Here is a 20,817-nt window from a genome sequence, read left to right as displayed (position 1 = left end):
CAATAAACAGCTGTACTCAAATGCCGTGGCGCCACGGTACCGTTCCATGGCCACAACCAGCCGTGTAGTGTCAACAGTTTTCTGGTAGAAGCGTATTCATTAAAGGCGTGTTCATTTTTATTTACAGGTGCGTTATGCATTGTGCCAACAGATTAATTATTAAAGGTTGTGCTGCAATCACGAAACAGCCGAAGAAAAAGCACGGCATTTAAGTGTTCCTAAAAGAAAGAAATCAAGCTGTAGCTTTCAATATTAATATCAAATAAACAAGGTTCACTTTTATACAGTTCAAACATTCGAATTGTTTGACCTCCCGTTAATTTTAAAGATTGCTTTGTTTTCACCGTTTCAATTGATTTGACGTGTCAATGTTATAGATTTTTTTTGTTTTAGCCATGGTACTTAAAAACTAAGACGACAACCACTGACTTTCAAAGAACAACAGTTAAACTCGTATTGCACACAATGACGAGACGGTTTTAACATAATTATAACTTTGAAAATCTACCAATCCAACTACATAATCATCATATAATTCTATGGGAGGAAAAAAACAACGACTTAAGTTCTGTCTCTATACCCGAAAATGTTATAGTAAATGAATCCGTTTTTATAAACAAAATTTTTGTATGAATGATAAACATAAAATTCCACAAATGGAACTATTTAAATCTTGTATTTGATCGGCTGTATAGTAGATGTTATGTCCCTCAAAATATTTAATTACTTCTTTTGGAGATTGGATTCCAAATGGGTCAAAATAAATTACAATATCTTTAGTTTTATGATATGCTGTCCAGTGTGTGCCAGATGAACTGTCTAAATTAACTATTCCGCACTCTTTTACTTTTGGTGTCAGATTTTTTAGCTAGTTTTTTAAGTTCACCCCCCGGAAGTGAAGCACGTCTTTTGCGGCCTCTAACAGCTGGTAGTTGTCCATCTTTTTTATTAAATTTTAATCACATTCCCATTTTTGCATTTGCTTTCATCAAATTTGTCACGGCATAGTCTGCTGCTTTTTCAGTGAGATTTGCAACTTTGGCTTTTACTCTAGTCCAATCTAAAGGTGCATTGTCCCTGAAGCGACTCTTGCGATAGTAGCTGAGCGATAGTAGCTCAGCGATAGTAGCTGAGCACTGGTTAGCGTTGTTTCAAATGGGACCATTGTCCTTGACGCGACTGCGACTGGAGCGGCTAGCGGCTGAACACAGCGACTGTAGCGGGTCTGCTCTGAGGGCAGTCAGAGTCGCAGTCGCTGAGCGATTCGTGTTGTGTGTAGACTTGTTTTGCTCGTAATGTCTTCAAAGAAAACAAAACTGTTTTTTACCCCTAAGAAGATATCAGATATGTACGTAATATTAAATCGCTACTATTATAAATCATAAATGAAAATACTTTTTAAAAATGCAACGTTTTTAAGCGCACTATAAAGTAAAAAATAATTTATAAATATGTGGGGAGAATAAATACTTGTAAGATTAAAAAAAAACGTGGGCACATGCTGATTTACAATTATCTTTACCTATTGAACTATTATTATCTATTGCATGCACCCCACGTTTTTAGTTTTAAATATTTTAAGTATTTCCTTCCACATATTTATAAATTATTTTTTACTTTTTAGTGCGTTTAAAAACGTGGCATTTAAAAAAAAGATTTTTATTTATAATTTATTTTCTACTTTTTAGCCTTTAATGTGTAAATATGTTAAATCTATTTTATATGGCCTGTTAATACATACCAAACCCTTATTATCTGAAGTGATATGTTTTATATTTCCTTTGAACTGCTTATTTTATATTTAGAATCTCTCGGGAGCAGAACCTGTACCTCTACCCAAGCTTTTCGAACTGTCGAATTTAAGTATTTACGGCTGACTTCAAAATGTAAACATGGAAAATTTGGAAGCCCATGGGGCTTAGCCCAAGGAAAATATGAAAATTAAATGTTATAGTATTACATTGTCATCCATTTGTGAGCTGTGTTCTCTAGTTTCATTTCTCTAGCTCGTCGGGAAGTTAGTTTAAAATTTATTGCAAAGTTTGTAGCGGACAAAAAAGCGAGCTAGTAAAAACGTTTTAAAATTAGGAGGTGTCATGGCACTCATAGCACCAATTAACTCGAAAGTCAGCAAACTAATATACAGAATCGCTCTAGAACAATCGCTTCAGGGACAATGACATGGTTAGCTAATATCGCTGAGCTACTATCGCTGAGCTACTATCGCTCAGCTACTATCGCAAGAGTCGCTTCAGGGACAATGCACCTGTCTGCTAATCTCATGTCTGCTTTGTTCCGAGCAGTGGTATCGGGGTTATTCATTTATAATATATCATGCTCTTTACAAGAAGAGTCTAGCTTATTTTTTGGAGGTACATTTTTGGCTGAATTTTAACGTTTATTAGTTGCTGGCCCACAATATTTATATGTTTGAATATGTAGGGGGAATGGAAGGTTATTTATAAGAGTATTTAACAACCCTCGACCTCTATAAGGCTTTAAGAATAAACCTTTGCCTTTTTACATGTTTTCTTATCATTTAATACCATTTTTATTATATGAAAAATGACTTTTATTCAACATAAAAATAGATTTTAAATAATACATATTAAGGAAAATATACCAAAGAAGTTGGGTCTATTTCCTACCAATATTCGATGTGTTATATGTGGTCCAAGCGGAAGTAGGAAGATGGTTGTAATTTATAATTTAATTGTAAGAAAGGAAGGATTAAAATTTACAAACTTATATTTAATATCTAAATCTTTAGAACAAGAAAAATATAAATAAATAATTGAAATATTTAGTTTGTGTGACGAAGTGAAATTACACACGTTTACCGACTGTGAAATCACACCAAATGATGTCGAATCACAGTCAGTTGTTGTATTTGATCACATTAATAGTCCAAATATCATACAATCTTTCTCAATGTGTCGACATAAAAATATTAACTGTTTTTCCTTGTCTTACAGCAAAGTACAAAAACATTTACGCGTTAATGTAAATTTCCTAATATTATTCAAACAAGATGAATGAATTTAAAACATGTACATAACAATCATGTTGGTAATGATTTTTCATTCAACCAATTTAGAAATCTCTGCCACCAATGTTGGGATAAAACTAAATATGGCTTTTTCGTAATAGACAAAGAAAGGTCAAAGAATAATGGTAAATATATATTTATGTTTGATCAATTTTATAATGACCTAGCGCAAGAGTATTGATACCATCTTCTAGAATAAACCTCTTGTCATCGTCAAAAGATAGTACTTTTTTATTCATACTTAAGGTTTGAAGATTATATTATTTTCCCTTTCAAATTTATATATATCAGATATAGTTACGGGATACTTTATGTTTGTTATGTTCAACTGATTTTCATAGGGTGCATAGTTAGAGACCCTTTCAGCATGTTTAGCATTCCTTGGATGTAAAGCTGCTAAAATTGACTAAAGGAAGCATTTATTATCAATATTTTTTTATATTTAAAACTGCATGTTTTGATTGAATACTTTTTGGTGTTGGAATATATGACTTTTGAATTAGGGGCTTATACTTGTAAACATGTAACTGCCAATATTTAGTAAGGTCATAATATCCATCCACTACCTTGGGCATGGTCAATCTTTAAAAGAGCATTTTCAATTTGAGATTTTAGATCTCTTTTCTCAATGGATAGGATGGCAAGGCTTCTAAAATCTGCAATACATTCTTTTTCATTTATTAATTTTCCATTTTGATTTATTGTATATTTAATAAATTTGATCCTCCTTACTCAAGTCCATTTTATTGGCAGAGAACAAGACTGAAGAGTATTTTTAAGTTCAGTTTTAATCGATTCACCAACAAATTTAATCATTGTATATGGACATTTGTTGCAAGAATTTACGTGTCTTTTAAAATGACCAACAACATTTTCTTTTACATAAACTACAAGTCTTGTGAGTTTGTAATACATGAGATTTTAGAGTTATGTTACTATCACAGATTAAATTACAAACTTTGCACAGCTTTACCTTCATTGGATGTATTAACATGTATTTGTATTTGTGCATTTGGATGTGGTGGCGAATCAGGTTGCTTTTTTGGAGAGCGATACGGAGCAGTGTGGACATGTAGTCTTCATTTTTATATATGTAACTAAAAAACTAGGTTGGCATCTTCTATATAGTAGAAATTAAATTTTGAAAATTTAAATTAATGAGAAATAATAATTTAAATAATAATTCTAAATTTAAATACATGTTTTAATATTCAAAACAATTAAATACATTAAGATTTGATAATTGCAATTTTCAAAATCAAAACTAAATCCTAAAAGTTAAATTTCTTAAATAAAAAATACTTTTTAGCAATTCAGAATGCTGAGTCTACATTTATAGAGAGTGATTGTTAGTTATAGAGACGACTATGTTACCTATGTTAAGAGGGTAATAAGGGGGGAAAATATTCTATAGAGATTGAATTTCAGCTAAGTTTTTTTTAATTGGACTTGTCCAAAATTTGTCTCACACGGCTAAGTTTTAAAAAATTGACTTGGATACATTTTTGATTCAAAGTCCCTCAGTGCGTGAAATTTGGCTAAGTTTTTTAAAACTTGACGTATACATTTTTTTAGAAGTCCATCAGTGTCTGAAATTTGGCTAAGTTTTAAAAAAATTGACTTGTTTACATTTTGACTCAAAGTCCCTCATTGAGTGAAATTTGGCTTAGTTTTTAAAAATTGACTTGTATACGTTTTTTACAAGTCCCTCAGTGTGTGCTTTCGTGTAAGTTTTAAAAACATGACTTGTACACATTTTTTGACAAGTTCGTCGGTGAGTTAAATTCGGCTAAGTTCTTAAAAATTAACTTGTACAGATTTTTTTACAGGTCCTTCAGTGACTGTTAAAAATACTGTAAGTTATAAAAAATGGACTCGGGATATTAGCTACACTCCTAAGTTAAAAGAAATACAGAGTATGAATACAAGCATTAATTACGCAACCAATTGATCCCATGACCCGACACGCGACAACATATTACAGTAGTCTAGCTTACATGTCAAAGACTTACCAAAACAAGAAGATCCAGGTGGAAGAGTGAGTGAGGATACAGTAGAATCTCCCCTTTTATACCACAAAATTGTCTAAATTAATTTAGAACTCAACAATGGAAATAACAATTGAATAATTGAGGTCAATCAGTCAAACATATTTGGTAATTGTCTAAACCTGCCCCAGACAGACTGGCACCAGACAGACTGGAGCCAAACAGGCAGAGGAAACTAACAATTAGTATTGATTGGGGTCATTGGGTTACACTCACAGTCACTCATTGGAGTCGGGAGCATAGCCATAGAGCACTCCCGAGTTCGCGTGCAAACCTCGCACGATTTTGAAAATATATATGTGAATGGATATGAATTAGAAATGTTAATAGAGTTGGAACATTTGTATGGGCTTGTATAGGTCGAGAGCAGGGTCTTTAAAATAACTGGCTAAAAAAATCTCACCATGTTATTCTTACAAGGAAAACGTGCCTAAAGTGGGGTATCTTTCCTACATATCTACTGATAAAGTAGTTTTTTTTTTTTTTTTTTTTTTTTTTATCGCGATAAAAAGTCCCATTTCGGGGCAAGATAGTGTTTTACGAGTCGAAACTACTCGAAGTCGAATACGAGATGCGAGTCGAAGACTAGCATTGGAAACACTATCGAGGGTCACTTTCGTGACTAGTAGCATAGACAAAAAGAATGAAATATAGACTGTCAGCCGTGCTGCGGTTGCCATGGTTACCATAGGTTCCGGCGCACACCGCTGTAGTTTACGTAGCGCGTACGCCGTAACTACCGTGGTGCTCCAAGCGGTGTGCGCCAGAACCTATGGTAACCGCAGCACAGCTGACGGTCTATATTTAATTCTTTTTGTCTATGCTAGTAGTGAAATATATGTACAGTACTATTACATAATCCAACTAAATTTTTCAGCTAGAATGAGGAGAACTAAATCTACATTACAGACTTGTAGACGAACGAAACAAACTGTAGTTGGTTAAGGTAATTATTTAATTTTATCTTTACTCAGGTGTTTCACCAGTTGAGAAACATAAGATACTTGGAAATTGTTCACGTGTTCTATCCACTCTTCATCTTCGCCTACAATACGGTATATTAGCGGTCGTCAATCTGGTCTCAATTTAATCTCAACAGGCTGCTTTACTGTAACATGCTTTGCAAAAATCATATTTGCATTTGCATATACATATTGTCTCGTATTTGATAGCGTCTTGTGTCGTCAGGTATGTGGACCCGTCACGACCCGTCACGCTGGAACTGTCTCACGGCGCTGAGCGACAAGTCATCTCCTTGCCTACAGAGAAGCTGGACAAGAACAAGCGCTACTACGTTACGTTCACTATCAAAGGTGGTGACGTCACACCGCAGGACAGGGACAAGCATAGACACGCCAAGAGCTTCTAAGATTAGTCTAGTTCTTCACAAACATGCTATTAATTGTCCCAAATGGTGTTAAGGCGGGGTTTCCTCGCTGTCGAATCCGGCTACAGAATTGTGATTGTGAATGTCTCGTGCAAGCTCTAAGTTTCCATGGTTTTTGCCAAAGACAATTTCCTAAAATAGTAACGTTCAATGCGGGGTGAGGGTTTCGCGTCAGTTTTAATAGTTTGCACAGTTTGTCATATGCGGTGGTCTTAAAATCTGAATGTGCGGTGTTCTACATTAACCCACGACCCATAACTTGTCTAGTCCCCAGAGTGACTATAGTTTGGTTCGATGTTGTTAAATGACAAGAAAACACGTTAAAACTAAATTCATGGCCTTAGTTTAAAATTAAAAAAAATGATTTTGTACTTAAGAACTTCAAGTAGTTGAACTAAAATCATTACACAAATGCACCGTAACCACCAAAAACGTCACAATTCACACCAATGCACAGTAAGCTGCCAAAAATAGTTCAGGAGCACGTCTAAGTCACTGCGGGGTGCAGTCTCTGCCGATTTTGGCAGCAAGGAAACCCCGTTTGTACACAATCAATCGTGAAAGGAAATTGTACCATGAAAAATGTCAAATTCACATAATGTAAGCCGGATGGATCATGGAATATGGAATCACTTGCTGCACAATTAATTACTCTGACATTAAAAACCCATTAAACACCTCCTGATAGGCAAGCTAGGAATAAGACCGTACTGCGTAGTTGATCATGAAGGAGGCGAGACTCATCTGACTTTCTGGAAAACATCGTCACGAAACTCAGGATGATTCATTTGATTGATAGCCTTCTAAGATGCTTATCTCAGACGTATTTCAATCCAAGAACAGCAGGTAAAACAGAAAGAACCATGCAACAGAAAGAACCATGCAACAGAAACTAAAATACTACAGGATCCTAGTGAAACTCAAATAAATATTACATATTCTTTACATCTGTAGGTTGGATTACAATTATTATATTAATGAAACTCTGCACACTATTTTAGGAAAGAAACTATAACAAAAATTACGATGTAAACTATTATTATTAGTATTTATGATACTTTGGGTCCTAAATATTCGGTCCTAAATTAATAAATGGTATCTTATAAATATTACTAACCCCAAATATACGAGTATGATGTTGTTTGGACATCTACAATTCCTCACCCCAATAGGAACCGTAAACAAAACTGTTGGACGTACATCTGCCCTCTAATAAAGCAGATTGGTGTTCTATTTTGTTTTTTTTGTTGACAGCCATGTCTCGAGTAATTTTACTTCCCTAACTATTATCTACATACATTCTGACAAAAGCAATTAGCTGTTATGAAAATTTTTGACTTCTTGCTTAGTTTAGTTACTTGTATTTTGTTACATTAGTGTTTAGTACCCGTGGTGATAAACCATAAATAAACCCTCTTCAATTTAAAACTCGCTTTAAGTTAAAATGTATAAAACTAGGCTATAATTCTTTTGTTGTTACAACCGTGAAGAGCCAAGTTCATATGCTCTAAATTTTTCCAATAATATGGTATAATGGCTATAATAATTGGTATAAACTTTGTATGGATTAATAAATGTTTAGAATGGTGTATTATTAGAGTGATTTTATTGGTATTACTGTTAAACTTATATAATATTATAGTACCATACTTGATACCTATTTATTTGTTTCTGTTAGTTTAAAACATGTGAAAAATACTTACACTTACATTAAGATGTTGTGTTTTATATTAACATTTGTAATATAAAATCAAACAATGTAATTAACTACCTATCAGCATATGAAAGCAGAAAACTGCTTTTAACTGCCTACCTGTTGCGTTCACAATGGTCGTTTATGTAGGCTGTAAGCTACATAGACAACCGATTAACATGAAAAGAATGTCAATTCTAGTATGTAGATATGTAAACTACACATTCCATTAGTGTTAATGTGGTTATATTTCACAATATCACTAAAAAAATGTGTAATAATTTTAAATAAAATTATAAGTATTTTAATTGTGTTTTATTGCCACAACTCCCGTGGGCACAACTCCCAACCCGAATACATAAACACTTTTTATTTGATTACAACTATCAAGTGTTTTAATTGTTGAGTTGCAGCATATTATTTTAATTCAGATATATATTTTGTATATTCACATACCATTTGTCCTTGTATAGGCCTATAACAAAATAAATTATTTAACGAGATCATTCCACACATAATAAAAATATATACTAGAATACTGATGAGGATAGACTACTGATATAGTTAAACAAAAAGAGTCCGTTTGTTATTCAGCTTTTCAAATTGGATCTTTTTACGATGGCAAAGGTTCGGATTTGTATAAAAATGATTTGAAGAAAACTACTTTATAAATTGTTACAGATTTGTGTAGTAACAAGTATCATTTTCCCATGCACTATACAAAAAGAAAGAGTTAGTTAAATTTAAGATTAAATCATAAATTAGTAATTTTATTACATTTCAGTAATGTTTATACTTTGATGTTCCAACACTATTGTAATTTTGATCAAAATCCCCTATAATAAAAACTAAGTTACCTGTACCATTGACTATTCGATACTGAAGTAGACATCTTATCTATGTGGAACAATAACTGTCGCCAATTTTCATCAAAACACTTAGTTGTGTGAGCCGGTAAAGAATGTGCTAGTGTTTAAAATCCTATTTTCTACCTTATTTTTGGTTGCTGACGTAGCTGGTGGGTCACAACAGTCTTTATAGATCACAATAAGTCGTTCTACCAGTTTGAATTCGTAAAAATATTTGTGTATGCGACAGAAATTAGCAATTTAGATCAGCGCAATCTATCGGTGGCTCACTTCAACTACGACGAATTTGGTTTTTAAAACTGACGACAACGTTAACATGTGAATGGAATGTCTAGCCTGTACTCATACAACAGCTCGAATGCTGTTTGTGACTCATACCATTGATGTTGTTGTATTAATAGTCAAAGCTCATATACACAACTGATTATGATGGTTTTGTCATCGAAGATGTCAACGTCAACTCAAGCTGAGTTAACTGCTCAAGTAGGCCTACTAGTGTTTAAAACGTCACAAATATTATGTCTATTAAGTTTATTACAAATCTAAAACTCCTTTTGAAAACTTTACATTTTAAAGGAAGATAGGTGGGCAAGTTAACCACTCCCAAACATGCAAAGATCTCATTTCGGAGCATGACGTTGATTGGTATGTGGTTAGACTTTACCATAATTTCTTTTAAGTTAACATTCATGTTATTTCGAGGCCAACTTGATTTCTCTTCCTTTAGCCATTCCGGCCCATGCCACCAAAGACTAGATTGTTTCAGATGAGAACCAGAAATGCCTCTAGTAGCCAAATCAGCTGGGTTTTCAAACGAACTAACACCATTCCAATTTGAAGGCGGAATAGTGTCTTGTATTTCTGACACCCTGTTAGCAACAAACGTCTTCCATTTATTTGGCAACTGAGACAACCAACACAAAACAATTGTGGAATCAGTCCAAGCACAACACTTATTTACATCAATATTCAGAGAAAATGCTACCTTACTTAATAATTGAGAAAGAAGCAAGGCACCACAAAGTTCTAATCATAAAGAAATTATAGATATTTACTCAGAAAAATGGACATGGTTTTCTCATTCATTTACTCACTCAACTCAATATTTATTTACATTCTTGAAAGTAAACACTAACATTTTAATAATTAGAAAACATATGACTTAAATAAAGAAATTATGGTAAAGTCTAACCAGTATGTGTTATGTATGCTGAAATACTGTTCTGTAATTTAATTCAATCAGATGTTTTCATAAAAGCAATGTTTGTTTACTTGTTACTTTTGTTATAAATGTTTGACAATAAAAGATTCTTCATTCATATATTTTATTCTATTTTAAATGTAATAACGTTACATAATGGCGCTGCACGGACATGAGGAATATGACAATGACTACACATCATCTACATTAACAGTGGAACAACCTACTACACATAGTTTAACTCATTTTAAGTTCGAGAAGTTTGATGCTACCAAAGAAACATGGAAGTACTACTACCAAAGGTTGACATCCGTCATTATTTTGACGGGAAAAGTCTACATTTCCACTATAATCACTCATTCCAGCAAACTTATCAATTTGTTTGACATAACGTCTTGAAAGATTTTTCTCAATGACGACATTATTGGATTTCAGACAAACTCGTTCAAAATGCCCCATTTTCCCACAAGCTCTACATTGAATATTCATTGCCTTGCAATGCTCACCTGTTTTATGTTTTGCTAACCCACACCTCAAACACTGTGACTCAGGATTCAAGTTGATTCTAGTACTGTCCCTTTTGTTAGTAGTTCGTGTAGCCCCTACCTTATTTACCTGTGCGTCACATGAAAATGTCCCAAGTTGTTGAGAATGTGCCATTTCCATGAGGTAGGCGTCTTTAACGATGTCGACAAGTCTTGCTTTTTCCTCAGGATGTTTTCTGATGAGCTAGGAGCTGAGCTTCCCGGTTTGGTAAAGAACATAAGTCAAATTAATAATGTAGAGAAATTTTGTTACGTTGTTCATTTAACAATAAATAGGGTTCCAATAACGATGGAATATGACACTGCTGCTGCAAGAACTATAATTAGTAAATCTACGTGGAAACAAATTGGTGAACCGGCACTGACTCCTACGGAGGAGCTGGGTGCTTATCCGTCATTTAGGATACCTATGCTCGGCGAGACTAAGGTCGCTGTTTCGTTAGGTTCAACTACTTTGCAATTAAGTGTTGCTGTCACTGACAGTGTTTCAGGGACACCTTTGTTTGGTAAAGATTGGATTGTAGCATTTAATCTAGATCCTAACTGTGAACATGTATGTAAGCAAAATTCTTATAGCGTCAATCATATTAACACGGACATTATAGACAAAGAGGGGGAGAAACGTAAGATATATAAAGAATTCAAAGACATAATTACCAATAACCTAGGAACAGTGAAAAATTTCAAAGCTAAGGTTAGAGTAGCTAATGATGTACAATTGCCAATACACAAACCGAGACCTTTCCGTTCGCATTACACAGTGCAACTAGCAAGGAACTAGATCGTTTAGTGTCCTCAGGGGTCTTAGAACCTGTGGATCCGGCTACGACTCCGATCCTTTGTGCTTCTCCTTTAGTTGTTGTACCTTTCTAATGGTGAGGTACGATTATGTGCAGATTTCAAGGTATCAATCAACCCTCATTTAATCGATGACGAATACTGCATCCCTACGTTTGAAGAAACAGTGCTTAAGTTGAATGGTTCAAAATTCTTTTCAGTTATTGATTTGAAGGATGCGTATCTACAGATTCCAGTGGACGAAGAATCAAAAAAATATCTAGTGGTAGCGACACATAAAGGATATTTTACCTTCAATCGATTACCTTTTGGCATTAAGACTGCACCTAAGATTTTTCAAAAGCTGATGGACCAATTATTAGTTGGTACCGATGATTGTGCGTGGTATTTTGACGACATATGTGTGGGCGGTAGAAGTGGACCAGAACACATTGATAGGCTCAAAACAGTTTTAAATATATTGAGGAGAGCAGGACTATGCACGCGTGAAGATAAACTACAGCTTTTCAAACAAAGTGTGACTTATCTTGGGCACAAAATTAGTGCTCTGGGTATTCAGCCTGTTGAAGATCGTGTAGAAGCTATCAAGAAACAACCCCCACCAAAGAACGTTTCTGAGCTTAGATCATTTCTTGGATCTGTGAATTACTATTCAAGATTTATTCCAAATTTGCAATCTCTTTGTTTTCCTTTACACAGACTTTTGCACAAGAACTCAACTTGGGCCTGGAATAGTGACTGTGAGGACGCATTCAACCATATTAAGAGCAACATTTCAAACAATATGGTACTTGTACATTATGATCCTAAACTTCCACTTATCCTTGCAACAGATGCTTGCAATATTGGATTAGGAGCAGTTCTCCTTTGTCCTGATGGCAGTCAGAAACCAATTGCAGCCGCTTCAAGAACATTAAATTCAGCAGAACAGAACTATTCTTCTATAGATAAGGAAGCACTGGTCATTATCTTTGGTGTTGAGAAATTCTACAAATATCTCTATGGTAGACATTTCACTCTTTTGTGTGATCATAAACCACTTGAACGAATCTTTGGGGCAAAGCAGCCTATACCTAAACATGCCGCTTCCAGACTTGCAAGATGGGCTATTATCCTCAGTGGATACGACTACGATATAAACTACAGGGCTGGAAAAGATAATGTTCTGGAAGATTGTCTAAGTAGATTACCTTTAGAAGGAGGAACAAATATTGATACGTATCAGACGCTTGGTGAAATAAACCAAGTAAGATCTATGATAATTGAAGATTTGCCACTTACAAAACGTACGATTCAAGATAACACTCACAGAGATGATGAACTGAAACACATTATATCCTATTGTGTCAGGGGATGGCCCGATCGAAGTTCAATTCCGGACAATTTGAAGATATTCTATGACAAGAGACATGAACTATCTTATGAAGAGGGGATTTTATTGTGGCAAGAAAGAATATTAATTCCCAAGTCCCTTAGAGGAGACGTTCTTAGTTATCTCCACGTTTCACACCCAGGAATAGTTGCCATGCACTCTTTGGCGAAGTTGTATGTGTACTGACCTAAAATAGATGATGACATTGAAAACTTAGTGAAAACTTCTACAAGATGCCAAACATTCAGGAAAAATGATGTGGAAACGCCACTCAATTCATGGAATATACCGGAAAATGCTTGGGAAAGATTACATATTGATTTCAAAGGACCTTTTGACGGATACATGTGGTTAGTGGTAATAGACGCATATTCTCGATGGTAGGAAATATTTCCAACGAAAAACGCTACAAGCAACACTGTGATAAGACGACTTCGTGAACTTTTCTGTAGATATGGACTTGTGAAACAAATTGTTACTGACAATGGAAATCAGTTTGTCTCAGAAGAATTTAGAGAGTTTTGCCGCAATAATAACGTGATTCACATCAGAACCACTCCTTACCACAGTCGTTCCAATGGTTGTGTTGAACGAGTAATTCAGACGTTTCAAAACAAGTATCTCATGATTGACATAAATGATCACGAGCAAAGACTCCATACACTTTTGTTCTCATACAGGACAACTCCACATTCATCGACTGGACGGACACCAGCTGAACTTTTCCTGAAAAGAAACCCAAGAACTTTGATTGACACCCTAAGACCGGACGTGAAGGAAAAGATGAAACAGTCGTCAGAACGCCAAAAGTGTTATCATGATATCCACTCTAAACGTAAAGACTTTAATGCAGGTGATAAAGTTCGGGTGAAACGGAATCCAAATGAAAACTGGAGAGAAGGGGTAGTGTTAAGGAAAACAGCACCATTGTCATACAGAGTGAACATTGATGACAATGAACACAGGCAGCATGCCGACCATTTAAGAACACGTCAACAAATACAGCCTGCACAACAATCTGTAACACAACAAACTTCAACACGCCAACAAATACGGCCTTTACAACTATCTTTTCAACAACAACTAACTTCACCTTCATCTGGTACTACAAACCAGAGGAAATCAAGTCGGAATATGAGAAAGCCAATGTATTACCATAATGAATATTAGTCCTCCAGGCATTTAAAGAAGGAAGGGGGAAATGTTATGTATGCTGAAATACTGTTCTGTAATTTAATTCAATCAGATGTTTTCATAAAAACAATGTTTGTTTACTTGTTACTTTTGTTATAAATGTTTGACAATAAAAGATTCTTCATTCATATATTTTACTAGTGTACCTGTTGCTCGAATTCGAGCAATTGCGAAGCATTACAGGCGATTAAAAGATTATGGAAATACTCACGATCTACACAACAGTTAGATATAATCAAAATCTTTTGTAAATATCATATTATCTTTTTTCAAAAAGCTTATCTTGTTTTTTTTAGTGTTTTCTACAAATTTTTCCCTCTCATATCCGCATTAGGTTGTCTATGACAATGACTATAAATTAAACAAAAAATAATTTCTATTTCTTCTACTTGGTTGTGTTCTATGACTTTTTCTATGTTTCCATTGTTTGCAAATCGATTATTTCAATGATTGCTCAAGAGAACAGTGTTAATTCAGTTTTATTTTTAGCCCATATCAAATTGTCCAGGATTCCTCGCTCTTTTCCATTGTAATAATTACACCAACCCAAGTTTCGTCTACAGATGCAATATGCCAACGAATATCACCTACGTACAATCTCCAAGAAGTGGTAAAAAAGGCAGAAACCGACCCATACAATAGATATAAGTTAACTCCTAAAGAAATAATTTTAAGAGTTACTGTGATATTATGATTTTCCACTGATTTGGTAATAGAACATTATATTGCAAAACATGACACGATGCAGAAGAAAATCCAATTTAAAATCAGAAAACCCCATTGCAAATACTGTACTTCATTTTGACAAATTCAATAAATCACAATTTAAATATTAACAGCTGTTTCATTAAAAAGTAGTGTAGAATTATGCATATGGTCGTAATGTAAACAAATCTGAAGAGGCAACTTTAAAGGCTTCTGGGGCAGAGCCCCATGGGAATTTACCTCGTTCCTCTTTTGATGGCTCATCTACAGACCAAGACCTTTCTTTAGAGACCCCTACCAAGTTTCTACGCCCAGCCGTTCTCTCAAATTAGCTGTGACAAAAACCCCGTTTTCCTCCATAAGAATAACATGGGATGGGAATTTAAAGGCCACTGGGGCAGAGCCCCAAGGGAATTCACCATGTTTCTCTTTTGATGGCTCATCTACAGACCAAGACCTTTCTTTAGACACCTCTACCGAGTTTCTACACCCAGCCGTTCTCTCAAAATAGCTATGACAAAGAAAAACAGTTTCAAATTAATATATAGACTAGTGTACCTGTTGCTCGAATTCGAGCAATTGCGAAGCATTACAGGCGACTCACGAAGATTATGGAAATACTCATGATCTACGCAACAGTTAGATATAATCAAAATCTTTTGTAAATATCTTATCTTTTCTCAAAAAGCTGATCTTGTTTTTTAGTGTTTCTACAAATTTTTCCCTCTCATAGCCGCATTAGGTTGTCTATAATAACGATTATAAATGAAAAAAAAAACATTATTTCTTTTCTTCTACTTGGTTGTGTTCTATGACTTTTTCTATGTTTCCATTGTTTGCAAATCGGTTATTTCAATGATTGCTCAAGAAATGTAGCATATTGTTAATTCAGTTTTATTTTTAGCCTATATCAAATTGTCCAGGATTTCTCGCTTTTTTCCATTGTAATAATTTCACCAACCCAAGTTTCGTCTACAGATGCAATACGCCAAAGAATATCACCTAGGTACAATCTCCGAGAAGTGGTAAAAAAGGCAGAAACCAAGCCATACAATAGATATAAGTTAACTCAAGAAATAATTTTAAGAGTTACTGTGATTTTAGGACTTTCCACTGATGATTTGGTAATGTACTTCATTTTGAAAAATTCAATAAATCACAATTTAAATATTAACAGCTGTTTCATTAAAAAGTAGTGTAGAATTATGCATATGGTAAACAAATTTGAAGAGGCAACTTTAAAGGCTTCTGGGGCAGAGCCCCAAGGGAATTTACCTCGTTCCTCTTTTGATGGCTCATCTATAGACCAAGACCTTTCTTTAGAGACCCCTACCAAGTTTCTACGCCCAGCCGTTCTCTCAAATTAGCTGGGACAAAAACCCAGTTTTCCCTCCATAAGAATAACATGGGATGGGAATTCAAAGGCCACTGGGGCAGAGCCCCAAGGGAATTTACCACGTTTCTCTTTTGATGGCTCATCTACAGACCAAGACCTTTCTTTAGACACCTCTACCGAGTTTCTACGCCCAGCCGTTCTCTCAATTTACCTATGACAAAGAAAAACAGTTTCAAATTAATATATAGATTCTATTTTAAATGTAATAACGTTACAGTATGTACGGGACAAGAAAACATGATCAAATAGCAGGTATTTATACTGTATATAAACAATAACAGTCTGTAAAAATAGGGTTAAAGTGCTTAACTAAATACATAAAAAGTTAAAGCTGCAAATATTTATTTATCTATAGGCCTATCTATGATATGTTCTGGAGATAGTTTCTGTTAAAGCGCAGAGTAGTATATGTTAATTGTTAAGTATTTATTAGTTTTCTTTATTTTAATCACATGTAAATTATTCCATATAAGTCAATGAAAATTCATCAACCAATGTTTATGTTTACAATTTATAAATTATTAAAGTTTAAATTACAATTCATTTCAATATTAAAATTATCATCTTTTACTTATATTTAATTCCATCCTCATGTCAAAGTTGTAGCCAGATTTTTAATAAAATTTGTCTTAGTTGGTGTGAGCCACCTACAGATTGCGCTGATCTAAATTACTGATTTCTACCGATTACATGATGGTTTTACCAAGTCAAACTGATGGAATGACTTATTATGAGCTATAGAAACTGTTGTGACCCAGCAACGACGTCAGTAACGAAAAATAAGGTACAAAATAGAGTTTTAGATACTAGCGCAATCTGTGACTGGCTCACACAACTACATTCTTTTTTAATAAAATAAACGGTATCAGCATTCTGACACATACTTTCTCCCATAAGTTTGTCAACGACCTTTATCTTGTGTAAGCGGTGAGAGTAGATATACGGAAATGGGATTTGTACAATTTTGTTCAGAATTTAAAGGACTATAACATGCTAAATTTTTATCAAAATCGTTCGGGCTATTTTTGGGAAAATCCGATTTTTCTGTTATTTTATGGGGGTTTTATGGGAAAATAAATGCCGACAATTGACGCCTAGCAGAAAGTAATGTGATATGAATTGGTTAACTATTTACTTACAATATTATTTATACTAAGAAAATAAATAAAACAATAAACAATCACGATATTAAACATTCTCCCCCCTTGAAAGTGGGAATGTGAAATGGGCTCGTGTAGAGGATTTATTAGCAACCAATTTTGTACCATACTGAACCTAAGTTAGAGGTACACAACGACCGTACTTCAATAGGTAAGTCAGGCAGTTGAAAAACCTTACACCTGAAACAGGAAAACATTTCTGAGTCTTACTTAGTCTATGACCAGTCAAATGATCGGAGTTTCTAGTGCCATATGGGTGGACCTCCTTGATTAAGACAAAGCTAAGACTTAATGGCAATTAAGTTAGACATTGATAAATATAAGTTAAACAGTAATGACTGTCATAATCTAAAGAATATGTATAAACTATGGCTTAGAGTGTGCTCGATAGCATGTCCCACATAGGCTTACAACTCGCACTGCTTTCTTTTGCCTTATGATGATTCTCTGAACATGCGGAGTGTGACCCCAGGGCCCAGAGCCTTGTCCCATACAGAATGTGAGACTGGAAGAATGACAAGAAAACGAGTCTCACAAAATTAAGCTAAAGGGGAATTCACTCATGAGCTTTTTGCTTGGACTAAACAATATTCCTAAAGTGTTTTGCCTTCATTGAGCGCTAACTTAAAGTTAGGCCTATTACCAGAAAACCATTAACTTAGGCCTAAACCCTACATTTAAAGGCCTAGGTTACTTCATATTGACTGAAACAGGAAATTATAATAATGTTACCCTCAGGAGCCGATCTATTTTCCAATTTGTTTACAGGATTTATGTTTATAAACTGCTCATCAACATAGTGAACATAGGCTAACTTAGGACTTGGTTAGAAAACGAATTTGTCAACAAAATTACGTGATTATAAATAACTAGGATATATTATTCATATTGTTAACAGTTAATAAATTACCTAAAAGCATTAAAGTACTTACCTCGAACAGTTCTAGTACAATACATATAGTAAAAACTCGTAGTTTGTTGATCTCGATTTCACGGTTTGTTTACTCACACCTCAACTCTCATAAAAATAAAAAATAAAATAGACTGATGGTGTTGTGTTGACTGGAGCACTGGATTGGACACTGAGGGAATTCTGGGTAACGAGCTGACCAGGGTATTGAATAGAGAATAAAAAATACGTATTTTGTACGCAAAAGTTGCTTCCTAATATTGTGCGTAAATCACTTGTTATGGTAGTTAGACGAAAAATAGGGGACGCGGAAAGGTCGCCCCCGGAAACATCACCCCCCTACGTCATATTGACGTCAGAGACCGGGGGGTGATGTTTCCGGCCGCGGACACTCAATTTCAGTTGCAGCATGCACTCGTCGATATGACGAGTTGTTTTAGAGTTTGCGTATTAATTAGATAATTATATCCACTTATCATATACAATTACCAGATTTTCTAATTACAATTTATGTTAACCGGATACGTTACCCCCGATCGTTTTCAAAATGCACACCCCGGAAAGGTCCCCCCCTGCCATGATCACCCCCGGTATACCTGCTGTAGGGCTTGGGCTCGTGACTCGAGCCAGCTATTGTTCACAAGGGTGGAGACTGTCCCATATTACCACCGCTCGACTGAACTCTCGTGAATGTGAAGGATTTTAACTTGCATGAATGGGAAGGATTTAGTATTATTACGCAAATTTTGTCGATATTAAGAGAAATACAAATGAACACTTCGATATTGTGCTTTCTCTAGACATTTCCCATTAAATTTACACATCAAATGTATAAATCTTACTAATATTGTAAATGTGAAAGTTTGTGTGTTTGTTTGTTTGTTTGAAGTTCAATCACGCATTAGCTACTGGACGGATTGGGCTGAAATTGACATGATAATAGCTCACATTCCCGAATAACATATATGCACATTCTTATTTCGAAAACCCTTTCGGGCTCCACCCCAGTGGCTCTGTAGTTCCCCATGTTAACCTTATGAGTATTCATATTTAAAGGGAATTAAAGAATTTAGTCAGCTGTTACAAGCTCGAGTATAACTTTACTTTACTGCAATAAGCATTTTATACTTATATGCCAACCCCGTACGAAGGACGGATACTCTGCTAGTTACATATAGTTTTTTTTCGTCAACGTACAAAATGTATTTGAAACACGTGGAAATGAGATCAAATGTTTATAGTAATATAAGTAAACTATTAAGTAAGGAATCAACTCGTAATAATATGAGCATGCTTTAACCACGCAACATCATAATACAATACACACTTGACAAACATATTTTCACATTTCCTAATTCTTAAATTGTAAAAATTGACCAATAAATGTTGTAGGCCTATATAATATCCATTTTAAAAGATTATCTGGATTTTATGGATAAAATAAACGCATCGAGAATATTCCTGATTTGATATTGGGGAATGACTCTTTCGCGTAAAAATAGTTTAGAAAGTAAATATTGGTTAGTTTCTTCAGAAATAAACGGAAAATAGTTCACACTGTTTACGTTTGCGTTGACGGGAAACGAGCAACAGTGTCACATTCACTTTATTTCATGATTTCACACTGCTGATGTTACATAACTAAATTGACGTTGAAGTAGTACAGTTATTCAATGAAAGGTCACCCATTGTTTTGAAAAGTTACACATTTAAATCTACCTGTCGTTCGCAGAATATTTAATACGTAGAACTTAAAAGTTTGCAAGAGAACATAATAATTCTAAGTATAGTATCCACTATTCTCAGAGTATTGATTATTTTTTTTTTTTAAATAGCTTAGACTTCCCCACTTCAGGTATCCCTCCCAAAAATACCAGAACCAAATACGTGTGTTTACATAGTTAAGGAAAAGTTTAGTTATAAATGTAGTTATAGTTAGGCTATTTACTAAATATTAAATCCAACTAAAATGTAGTTTGCCAATAGCTAGTCAGTTTCATCTTTTTACTATAATTCGTACATATAATTCATAATTATCAGTGTTATTTAGCCTATGTACATAATTAATTTGGAAGGGGTTAATTTGTGAACAGAACCCCTCATAGAGTTAAACAGATTTTGAAAATGTTAATGCAATTTGTAAAAAGTAAGATCCAATCACAGGGTGTTCCAAAAATGGAGGGTTTAGGATCGAATCTTGAATTATCCTTTGGTCAACATAAGGATTTTCAGTATACACTAAAAATCAAATAGTATCAAATGTCAGATAGCATATATCTATATTATTAATACGCTACCTACGTGAAAATGTGTGAACAATAATGCTTTTTAGTTTAAGATTTAATCCCCATATTATATACCAAAATGTTTGTTTAGGGGCGTAGATTTGCAAACTGAACTTAATTTTTAAAAAGTCCCTTGTACTCTGCCCCTGTGGCTTTTAAAGTACCCAGGTTATCTTTTATGAAGAACATATTTGTTTACATTATG

The 20,817-nt window shown here is 34.5% G+C and overlaps 1 protein-coding gene across 1 annotated transcript in view; it reads left to right on the top strand.

Moving 5' to 3' along the window:
• LOC129000296 (uncharacterized) overlaps window positions 1–7,365 on the top strand; it is a 236,244-nt gene extending 228,879 nt beyond the window's left edge. Inside the window, exon 14 of the mRNA XM_054427260.1 lies at window positions 6,286–7,365. Within this exon, the coding sequence (XP_054283235.1) occupies window positions 6,286–6,466 (181 nt within the window). The 3' untranslated portion in view covers window positions 6,467–7,365. The remainder of the gene's footprint in view (window positions 1–6,285) is intronic.
• The last annotated feature ends 13,452 nt before the right edge of the window (window positions 7,366–20,817 follow it).

Source organism: Macrosteles quadrilineatus, unplaced genomic scaffold (genome assembly GCF_028750875.1).
Source record: "Macrosteles quadrilineatus isolate MER2022 unplaced genomic scaffold, UCM_ALF_1.0 Scaffold_1__1_contigs__length_201487025, whole genome shotgun sequence".
Classification (NCBI taxonomy): Eukaryota; Metazoa; Arthropoda; class Insecta; order Hemiptera; family Cicadellidae; genus Macrosteles; species Macrosteles quadrilineatus.
Note: the sequence above shows the minus strand (reverse complement) of the source record. Positions and strands in the feature narration are given on the sequence as shown.